General features: G+C 53.3%; 2 protein-coding genes across 5 annotated transcripts; one reads left to right on the top strand and one right to left on the bottom strand.

Annotated features, from left to right (window-relative positions):
• Positions 1-216: 216 nt before the first annotated feature.
• Positions 217-11,493, bottom strand: TMEM176B (transmembrane protein 176B). Of its 3 annotated transcripts, XM_045837735.1 has the most exons (10): positions 11,352-11,493; positions 11,030-11,098; positions 10,682-10,738; positions 10,200-10,303; positions 4,745-4,953; positions 2,894-3,004; positions 2,494-2,550; positions 2,026-2,250; positions 942-1,061; positions 217-540 (listed from the first exon to the last, which is right to left on the bottom strand). In XM_045837735.1, the coding sequence occupies exons 5-10, from the start codon at positions 4,946-4,948 to the stop codon at positions 448-450; spliced, it is 810 nt and encodes a 269-aa protein (XP_045693691.1). In that variant the 5' UTR covers positions 4,949-4,953; positions 10,200-10,303; positions 10,682-10,738; positions 11,030-11,098; positions 11,352-11,493; the 3' UTR covers positions 217-447. The 3 variants fall into 3 exon arrangements, with proteins under 3 accessions (XP_045693691.1, XP_045693690.1, XP_045693689.1); XM_045837734.1 differs by lacking the exon at positions 10,200-10,303; XM_045837733.1 differs by lacking the exons at positions 10,200-10,303; positions 10,682-10,738.
• A 66-nt stretch (positions 11,494-11,559) lies between these two features.
• TMEM176A (transmembrane protein 176A) lies at positions 11,560-15,903 on the top strand. Of its 2 annotated transcripts, none has more exons than XM_045837736.1 (7): positions 11,560-11,692; positions 12,380-12,590; positions 13,068-13,184; positions 14,214-14,270; positions 14,406-14,615; positions 15,104-15,214; positions 15,607-15,903. In XM_045837736.1, exons 2-7 carry the CDS (start codon positions 12,384-12,386, stop codon positions 15,640-15,642), a joined length of 738 nt encoding a protein of 245 aa, XP_045693692.1. In that variant the 5' UTR covers positions 11,560-11,692; positions 12,380-12,383; the 3' UTR covers positions 15,643-15,903. The 2 variants fall into 2 exon arrangements, with proteins under 2 accessions (XP_045693692.1, XP_045693693.1); XM_045837737.1 differs by having other exon boundaries at positions 11,562-11,692; positions 15,104-15,211.
• Positions 15,904-17,680: the final 1,777 nt, after the last annotated feature.

The raw sequence follows: 17,680 nt of genomic DNA on the forward strand, positions 1-17,680 counted from the left end.
ACATTAGAAGTATATGAGAGTTATTTTTGTTTCACGTTGAATGCCACAAAGAGCAGTTCTGCCTGTTGGGACACAGAGCAGCACGTAATGCCATGTCATCTTGTTGGGACCCTGTTTCCGTGTCATAGGTTGGCTCTCATGTAGCCCCACATGTACCAACACAGACAGAGGTCTGTCATGGCACACTGTGTGTTCGAACAGAGAGAGACCGCGTCCTTTTTGGTTTATAGTGTGCGTTGTGATTGTCTCTTTTAATCAGTGCTCACTGAATTGAAGACACTGGGCTGAGGATGGTGGGGAGGGAGGAGGGGTTTGATAGTGGCCAAAACAGAGGCAAGTGTGAGGGACAGGGTAGTGAGGGGCCCTAGGAGTGGACACTGTCATCTCCACAGGCCCTGGACTGCTCTGGAGGGACAAGCGGGGGTCCAGGCAAGGGTCTCTGGCTGCTCACAAGAGCATGGCGGGAGTGGACTTCTCCCTGGAGGGGGAGGGAGGAACTGATTTGTTCCCCAGTAGCTTCTTCTCCGAGTCTTCTTCATCCTAAAACAGACAGGGGCAAAAATTAACTCGGGGGGGTGGCGGGGGGGGCGAAGATGAAGCAGAGGCAGCTTCACAGGACTTGAAATCAGGAAAAGGAGAGAGAGGAAGGAAAGGGTGACAGAGGAAGAGGTGTGGGGACAGAGAGGGAGGACACAAAGGAAGGGACAGTGGGAAGGTGAGAGTGGAGGAGGGAATGGTGAGGTGGAGGGCCGCAGGTAACCCCAGTCACAGTGGTGGGTCCCAGGCCCCAGGCAGCCAAGGGCAGAGCCCCGCCCTGGGAAGAAGTCCAGGGAGGTCGGGCATGAGCTCTGAGCGGCAGTGTTCCTGGCCCCACGTGCGTCCCTGTCCCTGGGCCTCACCAACCGGCCCCACCCTGCCCCAGTGCCTCCAGCACAGCTCACCATGGACCGGGAACTCTGGGCACATGACACTCGAAGCCCCAGGCCCAGGGAAGCCAAGGACACAATGAGCTGCAGGGCACAGACAGCCAGGAGCAGAATACGGATTGCTAGGAACAAGTTCTGGAGATAAAGGAAGAAAAAAGTCAGGAGTCCACCCCTCTGATTCTGCTCTGACTACCACCTTATCCTACCCCCCAAGAATCCCCACTTCTCTCCCCTTCAATAATCAGACTCTGGCCAACTACTTTCCACCAAAGTGGATCCCACTGTTTGCTTGTCTGCAATGTGACCTTAGCACCTGCTGCGAAGAGTGGGGGTCTATTTCTCCACCCGTTGAATCTGGAAGGACCTGTGAGTACCCTGACCAATAAAATACCATGGAAATGACACGAGGACAGTTGTAGGGTAGCCCTGAACCGGCCTGGCAGCTTCCGGTCCAGCCTCCTGGAGGGCTCACAGTGGGATGCTCCAAGTCCAAACCTGGCTGGCACGCCGTGAGAAGCCCAAGCCACGTGGAGAAGCCATTGTAGGCTCTCCGCTTGCCAGTCCCAACTCAGCACCCAGCCAAGAGCCATCAACTGCCAGCCGTGGGAGGGCACTCACTTGGATGTCCAGCCCAGGCCAGCCACCGGACTGGCAGCCACCGGATGCCTTCACCCCACAACTGACGTCTGACTTCACGAGCAAACCCGAGTGAGGACTGCCCGTCTGAGCCCACTCAACCCACGGACTGTGACAAGTATGAACAGCCTGCAGGTTTAAGCCACCACCTTTGAGAGAGGTGTGTGATGCAGCGACAGACAACTAGGACACCCACCCACCAGAAAAGTCGGATGGGTGAACCACAACATCCATTCTCAAATGTCTGCTCTTTGCTCCTCATCTCCTTTGATTTGGGGAATCTTCATACCATGAGGGTCTGAAAAATGTCTTTGGCTTCAGTTAAAACCTCTTGAACCATAGACTTAGGATGAGGTCCAAGCTCAAAGAGCCTCCATCTCTGCCCTCCAGTGCTCAGTTCCTTAGGAACAAATGGTTGTGACAGGTCCCTGGAAGACGGGGGTTCCCCCCCCCCAGTTCTCACCTCCAGCTTTTGCATGAAGCGTGCACACTCCCCATCCTTCCACATCCGTCCGTACCCGTATGGCCTCCCCCATCCATAGTCTGAGGTTGTGGGGGTAGGGACCACAAGGTCACATAGGGACTCGGAGAAGAGGTCATTTTCCCAGGTTATGCTGTTCACACAGAGGACAACAGCAGCCACGGCCGTGGCAATGCCAGCCAGGGTGAGCAGACCGGACACCCAGCCCTAGAAGAGAGAAGTTCCAAACACAGACTCTCAGGCTCTCTCTGTGGCTATCAGAGCTGTGGGGGTCCCAGCCTCCAACCACCTCCTCTGCCCCAGGTCCCTGGCCCAGGAAACCCCCCCCACCCCTCCAGGAAAGATCTCAGATATTGGGACCCAAAGGGGAGAAGACACAAAATGGGGCAGAACACCAGAGACCTAGGTGGGCGCAGAGAACAAGGTGGGTACAGCGGGTGCCCGACTCACAGAAAGGGTGCTCCGGCGCTTCTCGTGGACAGTGGCCCCAGCTCCTGCCGAGATCGCCTGGGAGAAGACCCAGCAGAGGCCTCCCCGTTACTCCCCTCAAATGATCCCCGACATCACCCTTCTCCCCGCAGTTCCCCCAACAGCCAGTACGCAGCATGAGCCAAAGGACAGGCAAAGAAACCTAGCACAGGTCCCGGGCTCCACACAATGGCCCCCCTTCCCATCCTGGTCTTAAAGGACATGCAGAGCAGAAGGGTTTGGCTCATCCCCTCAGTCAGCTTCCTCTTGGCAAAGAGCATTTGGACTCTGGGTCATTGGTATCTTCCCCCAAATCCCCAACCCAGACCCAAAGGAACTCTCTCCTGGCCCATCACCACTTGCCTTCTGCTTCCTTACTCACCACACACCCTGCCCAGAAGGCACAGCCCGAGGACCTCAGCTCCGTCCAGGGCCCGAAGTACAGAAGCACTCCTAAGGCACAGCTCAGTGCCCCCAGCAGTATCTGGATCACCTGCCAGACAGGGTCAAAGGTCAGACCCCTTCCCACAAGCCCACGCATCCAGGGCCAGCCACACAGCTCCTGTTTGGTGTCTTCTTTTTTTCTTCTGTCCTAACCTCTCTACAGTTGTGATTCTAGAACATTCCATCCCCTTAACACCCATGAAGCAACATGGCCTGGCGCTCCCCAGTCCCTCTGACATGCCAGGCTTTTTCGTCCTTCATTACTTTTTCCTAAAGGCCACACATGGTCACCCCACCTGATGGTTCTCCCTGGGGATCCTCATCATCCTGGGGAGAGGCGTCATCCTGTCCAGGATGGGCTGCAAAGACCCCCTTCCAGAAAGGAGGGTGGTTGGCTCACAGCCTACGGCGGGGAGCTCCTTCAGTTCCACTCCTCTTTCACCAAAGGCACAATCTTTGGGAATGGCCACCCGCCAGTGGTGAGGCCCCCCGCCCACCTCACAGGGAACTCCTGCGCTGGGCGGTCTTTGCTCCCCAGCTCCCCGCTGGGCTGGCAGAGGTCTTGTCAGGGCTGCATTAGGGTTTGATGGCCCTCCCTACCCAATCCCGCTCCCTCCCTTTTCATTTCATAGGTGATGAGATCCCAATAAACCCTGGGCACGCCTGACCCTGACTCACATCTGCTTCCTGGAGACCCCAACTGTCACAGCATCTCGGACAGCACCACCTGCATGCCCCGCCTGCCTCTCAGAGTCAGCACATCCAAATAACACACCCCCACCCCCCCCACACCCCGCCCCCTCCAAGGACAGCCTCTCCTGACTTCCAGGGCTCCAGCCTCCCGCCCACCCGTACTCTGAGCCTCGGCATGTTCTTCAACTCCTCCTCTCCCTTGCACCCCAAGCTCATCCATTCCCAAGTCACAGAGAACCCATCCACAAAGGGTTTGGACTCCCTTCTCTTCTTATCATTTCTGCCATGACCACGCAGGTGCAGACCTTCCATACTTCTTACCTGGACAGCTCCTGGCTGTGAGGCAGCCTAAAGCCCCGGCTCCTGCTCAGAATCCACCCACAGCCCTCCCACTGTGGGAGCTGACATGGGGGGACTCCTCACCTTGTCCTGCAAGCCCTCAGCCCCAGGGCCCTATGCCTGCTCAGTGGAACCAGCTGCAAGCCCCATCCTCCTCACTCTGCTGGAACTCACCCTGTGTGGCCTGGCTTCTCTGTCCAGCCATTCACTTCCCCTGCATTTCCTTTTCTTCCTCTATCTGTCTAAACCGGGGTCTTCTCCATTCAAGGTCTAGGTCAGATGCCAACTCCTGCAGGATGCTGCCCTGCCTCCCAAGGACATCAGCCGATCTACCTTTAATTCCAGGCATTTCTGTGGTTGCCTGGTCCCTTCTGGTGGAGGTAACATAGCCCAGGGAATCTCTCTGGAGTTTTCCCAAAGCACCTATTATGGTGCCTTATCTGCAGGGCCACTTAGCCCAGGAGTTAAATTGAAATAAATTAACAGCTTCCAAGGATCTTCCGCCCACCCCCCACCTCTAGCTGGGACTGCCTTCCACTCGCCCACCCCTACCCGGCACCAAAAAAGACTTGTATCACTCCTTTCCATCCAAATCTCCTTGGGGAAACTTCCAAAACCTTCTTTTCCCACACAAGATGGGGTGTAAATAGTGAGTTCTCAAGGGGACTCAGTCCACTTGCCTTTTCTGCACCCTGCTGCAGAAGGAGAGTGACTGCCCTCTGTCAGCTTGCTCACCCGCCTCTCCAGCCCACCTTACCCCTCCGGCCAGCAGCCCGTAGCTTATCCCAGTCTTGCGAGGGCCCGGGTCCCGCCAGCTGGCAAAGAGCTCCTTCAGGGAGCCCCCGGCTTTCAGCAGTTGTGTCAAAACCGATTCCTGGTGGATGTGGATGCTGATGTGGGTGGGCTGGGACGGGGCAGACGCCACGTCGACCCCATTCACGGTCACCATGTTTTGGGTCATCCTGCCTGCAGGGGAGAAGACACACAGAAACGAGTTTTGGGAACTGGGTTGGGTGACAAGAGACACACTACATTGCAGGAGGAAAAGGAGAGAAAAACATCTCTTTATCAAGACCCCAGGGGTCTTCCCCCGGGCAGGTATCGATGTCACTGTGACCTTGACCTGGGGTGCAACCTCTCGAGGTCTTCACCACACATATTCCTGGGGCCCTCCCCTGATTGGTCTGAGACACCTCATTTGGGTCTTGGGTTGGATGAAGAAAGGAATCTGGATTATTATTTCAGGGACTTAGTACCTATAGTTGACCCTCTAACCACCTGGGTTTGAACTGTGCCAGTCCACTTATACGTGGATTTTTTTCAATAAATACTGTACATGTATTTTCTTTTCCTTATGATTTTCTTAATAACATTTCTGTCTCCCTAGCTTACTTGATGGTAATAATTCAGCAAATAATACATGTCACATACAAGTACAAAATATGTGTTAGTCAAATGTTTATGTTTTCGCTAAGGCTTTCTTTCAATCAACAGTAGGCTCTTAGTTAACTTTTGGGGAAACAAAATTTATACGAGCATTTTCAGTTGTGCCGTGGGTCAGTGCCCCTAACCCCTACATTGTTCAAGAGTCAACTGTGTATTTACACATTTACACATAATAGTTTCATGTGGTTAAAAATTTCAAAAGGTGTGGAAGGGTATACGTTGAAGACCATCTCTTCCTTCCTTCTCTCCTAGCCACCTAGTTTCCTTCCAGATGGAAGCTAATATTGTCATTTTCCTACAGTGACATTTTTTGCATATAAAAGCATGTGAAATTATTCTTTTTCCTCCTTTTCACACAAATAGCAGGACACTGTACACACTACTCTGCACAATGATTTGTTCATAGAACCATGTTTTTAAAATAATCCTCCCTCATCCCTGGCCCGTGTGGCTCAGTGTTGGAGCATCATCCTGTAAACCAAAAGGTCACAGGTTCAATTCCCAGTCAGGGCACATGCCTAGGCTGCAGGTTTGGTCCTTGGGCGGGGCATGTGCAAGAGATAACCAATCGATATTTCTCTCTCACAACACTGTTTCTCTCCCTCTGTTTCTTCCTCCCTCCCCCTCTCTCTAAAATCAATAAGCATGTCCTCAGGTGACAATAAAAATAAAATAAATAAAATAAAATAAAATAATCCTCTATCAGTCATTTATACAGCTGCATAGTATTCCGCTGTCTGAATGCACCATAAATTTTTTAAGCAGTCCCCTGAAGGTAGGCATTTGTTTTTTCTTATACACAATGTGGAATTGGCAGGTCAATAGGAACATGTGTTTGTAATTTTAATATATTGCCCTCTGTGCAATCCCCATGCAGGAGCAACATCGAAGAGTATTCACTGCCCCTCTCTATGGCCAGCAGATAGTGTCAACAAACTTTCTAATTGTTTTCAAATGTACATCAGAAAAATTACATTGCGTTGTAGATTTTAATCAACTTTATGCAATCAAATGCTCCCTCTTAAATGTATAGCTCAACAAGTCTTGACAAATCTGTCCATTTGTGCACCCACAACCACAGTCAAGATATAGAATACTTCTATGTTGCAAAAAGCTGCTGGAATGTCCCCTCTCCAGGAAACCCCCAACCTCTGGCCCCAGGCAACTTCTGAACTGCTCTCTGGGACTATTCCAGTAGTTTCCATCTGTGGTTTTCATCTGATAGTTGAGGTTGCTTATTTTGTCATGTGTTTAAGCACCATTTCCCTTTCTTTTTTTTTTATTTCAGAGAGAGAGAGAGACAATTACATGCAAGAAACATCGATCAGTGGCCTCCTGTACCTGCCTGGACTGGGGAACCAAACCTCCTAACTAGGCATTTGCCCCAGCTGGGAATTGAAGCCACAACCCTTTGGTGTACGGGATGATGCTCCAACCAATTGAGCCACCCCGGCCAGGGCTAAGAGCCCTTTTCTTCCTTCTGTTGGGAGCATTCCATTCATACCTTGTGTCCTCCTCAGTTTACTTTATTTTGTTTTGGTCTTGATAGGAGTTTTTATGTGTTCAAAAAAAGTACCATCTGTGGCATGCGTTCCAAATATTTCTTTACAATCTATGATTTGTTTCTGGGCCTCGCTCATATTTTTTTAAGATTTTATTTATTTATTTTTAGAGAGGGAAGGGAGGGAGAAAGAGAGAGAGAGAGAAACATCAATGTGCAGTTGCTGGGGGTCATGGCCTGCAACCCAGGCATGTGCCCTGACTGGGAATCGAACCTGCCACACTTTGGTTCGCAGCCCGAGCTCAATCCACTGAGCTACGCCAGCCAGGGTAAATTTTTTATCTTTTTAGTGGGTTTCACATCATACTTAAAAAGAACATTCTCATTTTGAGATGATAAAATAATCTGTTTTTTCTTCAGAACTGCCCAGAGTCTAGCTGAACAGAAGTCCTATAAATAAGAATATGCAGAAGAAGCCACACTGAAACTGATAGGAAGGGTGGAGTTGTAAAACGGGCTGGTCCCACACCCATGGTGGTGGTTTAAAATCAGGAGAGACATCTCAGCTGTGGAAGTTCCTCCTGCGGAGTGAGTGGTTCCAGCCTCACATCAGGCCCCCCAGCTCAGGGTTCCAGAGCCAGGAGAAGAAGTCCCCGTAACTTCTGGCTGTAAGAACTAGCGGAGGTTGGAGCTGAGGGAGACACAGGCTTCTTGAGCCCCAGGCAGTTTTTCTTTGAGGACCTATGCATGGACTTCCTCAGACTCATGGACTCTGACCTCCAGTGCTGAGACAGCAGTTGAAAAAATGAAGGACATACAGGGAGGAACTGAATTTTCTGGCTACAGGACAAGAGCTAAGTGAGCAGATTTATCCCAGATAGAAGTGCTAGCAAAAGCTGTTGTCCTTTTTCTGAGACCCTGCCCCCCACCCCAAGAGCCAGCAGGTGGGCACAGGATCTGAGTCTTCATAAACCTGACTCACACTTTTCACACTGGTGATTTCCCGAGACCCCACCCTATGCAACTTGAATGGCCTAGGCATGTCATGTATCTCTTACTAAGTAACCCCAAGCCTGGCAATAGTGGCAGCCAGCCTTGGTTTACAGCTTAGTCTCTCCCAGGCCCCTCCACTCCCAGCGAAAGTGGCAACAATCTGAAGATCACTTTGTAGCTCATATCAGATGGCCCTGGGCAGGGGACAGACAAAACCCCTCCCAAGAGGTCCTTTACCAACAAACCTGGTGGCCACCTTCAGACCATACCAGAGCACCACACCACCACCTCCATAGATGACACACCAAAAGGGCAGACTCAGCAGGCACCAGAGCCTCACAAAGGCCAATCCTGCCCTGTGGGGTCAGTCCCTGCACAACAGCTTCTCCGCGGTAGTCATGACCAGCCCTCTCAGTCAATCAGCCTGAGGGTCAGTCCCTCGCATTGACATGCCAACAGCAATCAAGGCTCAACTACAATACAAGGGTGTACACACACAACCCACACAAGGGACACTCCTGGAGCACCCAGCTTAGGTGACAGGGAAGGCTGGCCCACTGGGCCCCACAGAACACCTACACCATTAGGCCACTCGACCAAAACTGGAAGGTGTAGCAGCTCTCCCTAATACATGGAAACAAACACAGGGAGGCAGCCAAAATGAGGAGACAAAGAAACATGTCCCAAATGAAAGAACAGAACAAAATATCAGAAAAAAAAATAAATAAAATGGAGCAAGCAATCTACCAGATACAGAGTTCAAACCACTGCTCAAAGGATGCTCAATGACCTCAGTGAGAACTTTGACAAAGAAATCACAAACATAAAAAAGGAGATAGAAAACATCAAGAAAAAATGGGAGTAAATGGGAGAAAACTGTACTTGAACAATGACTAAAATAAAATTAAAAAAAAAGAAAACATCAAGAAAAGAATCAGTCAGAAATGAAGAATACAGTAACGGTAATGAAGGATACATTAGTGGGGATCAACAGTAGAATAGATGAAGCAGAGGATCAAATCAGTGACTTGTAAGACAAGACAGCAGAAAACACCCAATCAGAACAGCAAAAAGAATTTTTAAAAATGAGGATGATTTAAGGGCCCTGTGGACAACATTAAGTATAACAACATTCCCATCATAGGGGTACCAGGAGGAGAAAAAACAAGGGGGCTGAGAACATATTTGAAGAAATAAGAACAAAAAAGTTCCCTAACTTGGTGAAGGAAACATACAAATCCAGCAAGTGCAGAGAGTCCCAAACAAGATGACCCCAAAGAGGCCAACACCAACACACATCATCATTAAACTGCTAAAGATTGAAGACAAAGAGAGAATCTTAAAAGCAGCAGAAGAAAAGCAGTTAGTTACCTACAAGGGAGCTCCCATAAGACTGTCAGCTAATTTCTCAACAGAAACTCTGCAGGCCAGAAGGGATTGGCACAAAATATTCAAAGTGATCAAAAGCAAGGACCTATAACCAAGATTACTCTACCCAATAAGGCTCTCATTTAGAATCAAAGGAGAGATAAGGAGCTTCCCAGACAAGAAAAAGATAAATGAGTCCATCACCACCAGACCAGCATTTTAAGAAATCTTAAAGGAACTTCTCCAAGAAGAAAAAAAAAGATAAAAAGATGAATTAAAAATGACAATAACTACATACTTATCAGTAATTACTTTAAATTTAAATGGAATAAATGCTCTAATCAAAAGACACATGGAGGCTTAATGGATAAGCAAACAAGGCCCACACAAATGCTGCCTAAAAAAGACCCACTTCAAATTGAAAGATATGGAAAAAGATATTTCATACAATGGACACCAAAAAAGGCTAGTGTAGCAATACTTATATCAGACAATATAGACTTTACAACAAAGGCTATAACAAGAGACAAAGAAAGACCCAGCAATTCCACTGCTGGGTATTTACCCAAAGAAACCCAAAACACTAATTTGAAAAAACATATGCATTCCTTTGTTCACTGCAGCATTATTCACAATGGCCAAGATATGGAAGCAACCGAAAAGTCCATGGATAGCCAAGTGGATGAAGAAGAGATGGTATACATGTATTATAGAATACTACTCAGCCATTAAAAAAAGAATGAAATTTCACCATCTGCAACAACATGGGTGATCCTAGAGGATACTGTGCTAAGTGAAGTAGGTCAGAGAAAGACAAATGGGGCCTGCAGTGCGGGGTGTGCAAGAAATAACCACACACTGATGTTTCTCTGCCTCTCTTTCTCCTTCCCTTTAAAAAAATTACCTGTAACAGTTCTAATAACAGCAGCAATGACAGTAATCCTAAAGTCTTCTCATCTGTATTCTGTGTGCTTTTGAGAGCAGATCCCCTGTCACGGACCTGGCCTCCTTTAAAGGACAAAGCACAGGTAGCTGACAATTCTGCAGATGCACGGGGAGGTTCCGACTTTTTCACAGACACATACAAGGAAGTCCAGCCCAGGTTCCAACCACATCTTCCCAGGGGACCCAGGCGTGAGCATCATGTCGCAGCCCTGAATGCGTCCTGAGCTCCAGCTCCCTCTGAGCCCCCTGGATACCCCACCCCACTGTAGCCCCCAGATCAGCCTGGCCCCCTACTCTTTCCCAGCCAGCTCCATGACAATTGCCCACCCACACCACCCTGATTCCTGGCTGTGGGCTCTTCCCTGCTACCCAGGGCCTCCCAGCGCCCCTGGAGCTGGGGAGAGAGGACTGGGACCCCCCACAACACCTTGGGCCACCCACCTCAGGCTTCACTCTGGAAGGATCTCTCACCACCAAACCTGCTGAGCCTCAGCCACCCTGCCCCCACAGAGAATAAAAGTGTGAGGTCCTGGTAATAAAGGTGAGAAAGGGGCAGTGCCAGGCTACCACGGCCAGGCCCTGGCCCCACCTCCCTCCCCAGCCTTTTTTCTAGGGCCACATCCCTCTGCTCCCAGACGATCCTATGGGAACCAGGAACCTGGGGGTAGAGGGTGGGAGAATGGCATCCCGTGGGACATGATGGGGGGTTTAGGGACTGGTCTGCAGGACTGAGGGACAGACAGAGATCCTGCGGCAAGGGGCCACCTGAGCTGTGAGGTCCCTGCTCACCTGCTGTCCCCTGGAAGTCCGCACCCGACGGAGCAGGGCTGGGGAGGCTGGCCAGGAGCTGAGAACCTTCTGCGCAGTGGGAGGGAGAAGAGCAGGATGAAGGGGGGAGGGGTGGGGGAGGGCCTAACCTTCAGTGTTAGAAGTTCCCAGAAAACAGCAGGGGCAGGGGGGCCCTCCTGGGGGGGTTGTCTTGAACAGATACTGGGTCTGGCTGGAGAAGGCAGTGCATGCACACACACACACACACACACACACACACATACACACACACAGGCACACTCTTATCTGCTCAGACAACACATACAGGGGCGAACATACTCACAGCACCCTCAAAGCCTCGTTCAGAAAGCCCTCTCCCCAGGGCTTGGGGAGAGGACAACCCCCACAGGACTTCCCAGGGCTGCTCAGCTCTGAAGACCCCAAGTTACCACCCTCGCTCTCTCACTGCTCCTTGCGATCTACTAGCAGCTGGAAAACCCCAGAGGGGCCCCTTGGCCCCAGCTGGATGTTGGGAAACTGCTAAACAAAGCACCACACTTCCTGTCACTCTGTCAACCTCCCACCCCTTTCCTGCTTCTGCCTACTCTCGGCCCTACTCAGCTCCCCCACTCAGCTCCTCCTGGCCTCCCTGCTCCACTCGCCTCCGACCCCTGGGGACAGCAGGTGAGGCTCCGCCGGGCCCCAGCCCTTTCCCAGAGACCTACTCACAAGAGCCCTCCCCAGGGGCACCCCCCACCCCACCTGCCCCCTCACAGGCCTCTGCAGCCTCGCCCCTCAGACCCTCAGAGCCTGCCAGGAGGGACAGAGGGAGGGAGGGAAGGAAACATCAGCCACTATGTAGAGGGAGTGACTCCAGGAAGGTGGCATGAGCAGATGCCAGGTGTGTCCCCCCTGGATGCCAAGTCAGCCTGGCCTCTCACCTTCACCTTCACCCGCCACTCAGCCCTTCATGGGGGGCAGGGGGCTTCACCAGGCTGAGCAGCACCGATGGAGAGGGAGGTGTTGAGGGAGGTGTTGAGGGGTGGAGGGATGTCCCCAGACCCAGCTGCAGCAATGGAAGCACGACAGGTTGGCCAGGGCCTGGGGTTCCGTCCTTCTGTCTGGGAGTCTGAGGGCCCTGGAGAGAAGGCTGAGAGAAGACCCAGGGAGCAGAGGGTGGAGAGGCGAGGGGTGCAGGCACTGCTTGGTCCAGACCCCAGGCCCTCGGGAGAAGATGGGGGACAGAGCAGATACAAGGTGAAAGGGGGACCTTCCAGGGGCTCAGCAAAGTCTGGCTGCCCTGCCAGGACGTGCTTCACCCCTCGACCGGGATGCTTGTAACCTGTGCAAACCTGCCAACTCTTTCTCCAGGCAGATGTCCACAGGCATGGGGACCACAGCCGGTGATCAGGTGGCCCCTGGGGCCCCCCAGCCCACCCACATCGATGTGCACATCCACCAGGATTCCCTGCTTCTGAACTTCCTGCGGCAGCCTTCTGCCCCCGACTATCCCACCCCCTCCCAGCCCCTGGGCAGCAAGCGGGTGCTCCTGGGCAGCAAGAGGGTGCTGGTGGCCTCCTGGGTGAGTCGGGCTGCTGGAGGAGGGGTGGGGGCAGCACCCAGGGTCCCGGCATCAGGAAAGGGGACACATCTTCTTCTGTTGCGGCACTCACTCTCAGCCGGCCTCAGCCTGCAGAGGACGTAGGTTCAGTCTCAAATGATGCCTAGAAACCAAGTTCTCCTCTGTGCTCCATTTCTGGCCTCAGTGGAAGCTGTAGGCAGGGCACGCTGTGGGCTAAAGACACATGACACTTCCAGTCCCAGCCGTGGAATCCTGAATCCAGCTTCCCCACCCCCAAACCCCCAGACTTGGAAGACGGGCTGGCTCCCCTCCCCTCCCCTCTCCTCTCCTCTCCCTCCTCCCACCTCTCTCTGTCTCTCTTTGTCTCTCTGTCTCTCTCTCTCCCTCTCAGGTTCAAACAGTCAATACCTGGAAGGCAGGTCCTTAAAGCCTCCCTGAGACTGGGGGGACAGGACTCTTAGGCTCTGCGTCTTTCAGGTGGCGCAGATCGTGCTGGGGCTGCTGAGTGGGGCCCTGGGAGGCCTCGGCCGCTTCCTATATGATGACTGGGTTATCTGGTTCACCTACGAAGCTGGCATCTGGACAGGGGTTATGGTGAGTGGGGCCAGAGGATGGGGGACGGAACCGGCGGGTGTGGCCCAAGGGACCACGTGTCGCCATCCCGTCCTGGCTGATGTGGTACTGTAGAGTGTTAGCAACCAAAAAGACACTCCATTCCCGAGGCCAGTCCCGTTCCTGCAGACGAGAAAATAGACAACAGCCCAGAGAAATGGTGGTGTGGGTCCGCTCTCCCTGCTCCCTTCCCAGGACATCCCCCACCAGGCCGTGCCCCGTTCCCCGCTGGCAGCCAACATTAACTCAGCGTCCAGAGCCTGGCCCATCCCCAGAGGCTTGCACAGAGGTGGGGGAGGCAGGCCGTGCTGGAGAGTGTGGCCGCCACAAGGAAGAAAAGAAGGAAGAAAGAGGCACCTCCTGTGTGGTTTGCTCGCCCTCTGCAGGTCCTGCACAGCGGGGGGCCCCCGTGGGCATCACTGAACAACAGTTAATGGGGTGGGGGGCATTGCGTGCCATCTGCAGTAGCAGCTCGGTGGGCAGGCCACGGAAGGACGGAGGCCCTTTGGTGAAGTCACTCAGCTCAGAGAATAACAGCAAAACACATTTATTGGAAGAAGGGCCCGAGTCAACGTACCGGACTTCCCGTTCTGAGAGCCCCGGAGCAGAGCGATGCAGGGGCAGACGGCTTCCTGAGGCAGCCCGGAGACTCATCCCGAACTGAGAGCTCCTCCGGCAGCCCAGGCCCTCCACCTGGGTTTCCAGAGAACCCTGGTGCAGCCTGAGAAGGAAGGCTCCGGAGCAGGGAGAGAGGCGCCCACCTGGCTTGACCCCCAGCAATCCCCCCACCCCGTCCCCAGCACAGAGGGCCCTGCAGCCTGAGGAGCCTGGCCTAGGTCTCCACACCCTGCAGCACAGACACAGCTTAGCTCAACCCCCCACCCCGGACCCTGCCCTGTGTGTATGTGTGTTCTGGGGCTGTGAGAGCTACAAAGGGAAAGACAAGCCGGCCGGGCCTGGAAGGGTGTGTGTGACCCATACCGACCCTACTGCCACCCCCTCTCTCCCCAGGCCATGCTGGCCGGAGTCACTGTCTTCATTTTCGACAAACGAGGTGGCACCTGCTGGGTGAGTTCGGGGAAGGGCAGCAGCCGGAGGCCTCCCCAAGCCTCCTGCCCCGTTGCCCCACCTTTCTCCCCAATCCCTCTGGGCTGGGCTCCAGGAGAGACTGAGTCACAAGGTCGCTCTGTCTCTTCACCACAGGCCCTGCTAAAGACCCTGTTCGCTCTGGCATCTTTTGGCACGGCCATCGCCGCCATACAAATCGGGGCTAGCCACTTCGACTATTTATTCTATTGGTACACGAATTGGTGTGGTCTCCCCGACCCCTGGAGGGAACCCACCCTGCCCCCCAGGGACCCTGAAGAAGCCCACAGGAAGGACCTCTGCCTGTCCCACCAGTACATGATCCAGGTAGGTGGGCAAGGGAGCCGGGCAGCACAGACAGCCAGACGGAAAGGGTGTCACCTGTCCTGTTCCAGGCTTGACTACTGTCCCCACAGAAGGCGGCCATGAACAAGAGAGACACTTCTGCGGTTGTGGGTGTCGCCCGGACACTGAAACCATAATAAGTGAATCCCTATCGCCCCTGCATGCAGGGCTGCACACGCAGGGACCCACCTTCTCCCTGGGTCCTCTCCAGTTTGGGGCGGTTGGGAAACCAAGTCATCGCCCGGGCCTGTCCCTGTCCAGACAAGAACGCTGAGGCCCGAGGAGAGGGGCTCCGGCTGCTCCTCTCGCACACTAGATCCGAGGGTCCCACGGGCAGCCCTCCTTCCGCAGCCCCCTCCCTCCAGGGGCCACAGGCGCGGGCGGGACCGTGTGTTGGCGAGGAGGCTGGCGGCAGAGCCCACCCGCCCGCAGTCCATCTGGTGCCTGTAGCTTTGCTCCTCTGTCCACAGAACCTGTCCATAGGCCTTCAGATCATACTGTTGAGCATCTGGGCCCTGCTGCTCCTCGCCTCTCTGGCTCCCGTGTTGCTGTTCTGCTGGAGAAGACTCCGGTCCAAGGTAGTGAGTCCCTCCCACGCCTGTCTGGGTGCTTGGTGCGGCAGGTGATGCAGCTAGGGGACAGCAATGGAGATTACAGCGCTGGGCAGCATAGGAGGCTCCAGGACAGTGGGTCCCTAGGCTCACTGTGCCCTTCCCTACCCCAGTGGTCGCCCAGGCCAGAGAGGCCCTGTCCCTGACCACGTGGTCCCCAAGCCTAAGACCCCAGGAAGCCAGGGAAGTCCTCACCCTCACTGGGACCTTGAGGCTCTTTGCATCAGGTACCATTAGGGTGATATTGGGTCTGCTCTGCTCCAGAGCTAAGCTGCCCCGGAGGAGAGCATCTATGCTCACCTCCCCTCCTCCTCTCCTTCCTCCTGTCCTTCCCCACCCCCACCCCAACCCCCTACCCTTAGAAAAAAGACCAGAAGGCACTGCTTGGGAGCGAGTGAAACTCGGCCCTGCCTCTCCTGAGTACTCCCCGCCTGGAGCTCCTTCTGCACCGGTGGTCTGCACATCCAACTCCTGGAAGAAGAACCAGATCCCGGAAATGAGACCTTCCACTGGCCCCAGTTGTCCTCGGCCATGGCCCCGCTCCCCCAGCCCCGGCTGTCACAGCGCCTCTCGCCCGTTCCCTGCGCACCTTCACCACCCCGCCCAGCTCCATGTCCCCTCTGAGCGGTGATGACAATAAACTCAGGTTGCAGCTCTCAGCTTCTCGTGTAGTTGCCCTGCTCATTCCCCTGGCTGTGGAGGCCGTGGGAAATGAGCCCAGAGCAAGCCCACTCCCTGCCTCTTCTCCGCCTCTGGAGTGGCTGGCCCACTGTGTTTCTACAAAACGCACCTGTGTACCGTTCACAAGCAAGACATCTAAAACAAGGATACAGGAAGATTGAGAGTAAGAGAGTAGAAAACATACATAACAATTGAATTGGTACAGCTCAGTTAAAGTCAGACTTCAAGGCAGAGAGCATTCCTAGCAATCAAAAGGTCAGGGGTAGTCAGTCTTGTGTTATTTTCTCCTTCCTTTTCCCAATCTATTCACTCCCTCCTGGGACGGTGACCCCATCCCTCCAGCCAGAGGAGGCAGCTGGTGGCCAGGAGGACGAGTAAGAGCCACGGGCAGGAGACGGTGCCAGAGGGAGACCCAGGGAGCCCGGCCTGTGACAGCACGGCAGAGTGTGACAAACCAGTCCCGGAGGGCTCACCTCTGAACATCTGCATGCGAGAAAAATGAATTCCTTGCTGATCTTTTAAAAAGAAAGCAATTTTAAACCATTTACAATAGCAACAAAACGGTAGAGATAAAGTTAACTAGGAATAAATGTAGACATCCAAGACATTAATAAAACCATACACATGATTGAAAAATGTTTATTTTTTAAAGATTTTATTATTTATTCATTTTTAGACAGAAGGGAAGGGAGGGAGAAACAGAAGGAGAGAAACATCAATGTGTGGTTGCCTCTCAAGTGCCCCCTACTGGGGACCTGGCCCACAACCCAGGCATGTGCCCTGACTAGGAATCAAACCCACGACCCTTTGGTTCACAGGCTGGCACTCAAACCACTGAGCCACACCAGCCAGGGCTGAAAAATGTGTATGTACCTACATAAATGGAAATACAGAAACCTCTCCACAGAAGAGGGGACTCGGTTTTGTAAAGGCATTTCCCTCCAAATGGATGCCTAAATTCAATGTGATTCCAATCAAAATCTCGAGAGTTTTCTTAGCACTTTACTGGCCAATTCTCAGATGGACTCAGAATCAAAAGACCAAAAATGGCAATGACAATGTCACTGTCCCCTGAAGCCCAAACAATGGATTGGACAAGGCAAGTGTTCAGACCAGGAAGTGCCCGGTGGGCAGAACTGGACCAGAAACAGCCGGGAGGAAGGAGCAGGAAGCGAACTAGAAGCCAGAAAAGCCCAGCGCAGACCTCAGCCCAGTGACTTCCTCCCAAGGGATAGTCTTTTCCCCTGGACAATGGGGACAGTTACACGCAAAACCCATGGCAAGTGTTGGACACCACCCAGCCAAAAAATTAGCCAATCAAGTATGGATTACCAGTGACAGAATTTGGGAGAACAGAAAGTATTCACCAGTCCCCACATCCTCTCTGCTCCTTCCGTCAAATAACGTAAGACAGAGTCCCCAGACAGGAATGCTCCCCCTTCCTTCAGGATCCTGGAATGGCGTTAAGAGCACCAGAGCGGAGTGGCGCATCAGCAGGACTGGACTGCACGGAGTCAGTGGACGCCGTGCTCCATCTTCCCTGCACAACGACAGCAGTGGGCACACCCAGCAGCACAGAGGAACATTGTTCCCAGTTGTCTTTCTTCCTTGATTCCTTGTCCGGGTCCCCTGGACACGGACAGGGCACATCACGTCTCAGAAGTCAGGCTGGGTGTCCCAGCCTCTTCGGCAGCCAAGTATGACCAAGAGGCTTACTTCTAGGCAAGGAGGCTTGCAGTGCAGGTGTGACAGCTG

This window comes from Phyllostomus hastatus, unplaced genomic scaffold (assembly GCF_019186645.2).
Source record: "Phyllostomus hastatus isolate PE091 unplaced genomic scaffold, TTU_PhHast_1.1 phas_contig_244, whole genome shotgun sequence".
Lineage (NCBI taxonomy): Eukaryota > Metazoa > Chordata > Mammalia > Chiroptera > Phyllostomidae > Phyllostomus > Phyllostomus hastatus.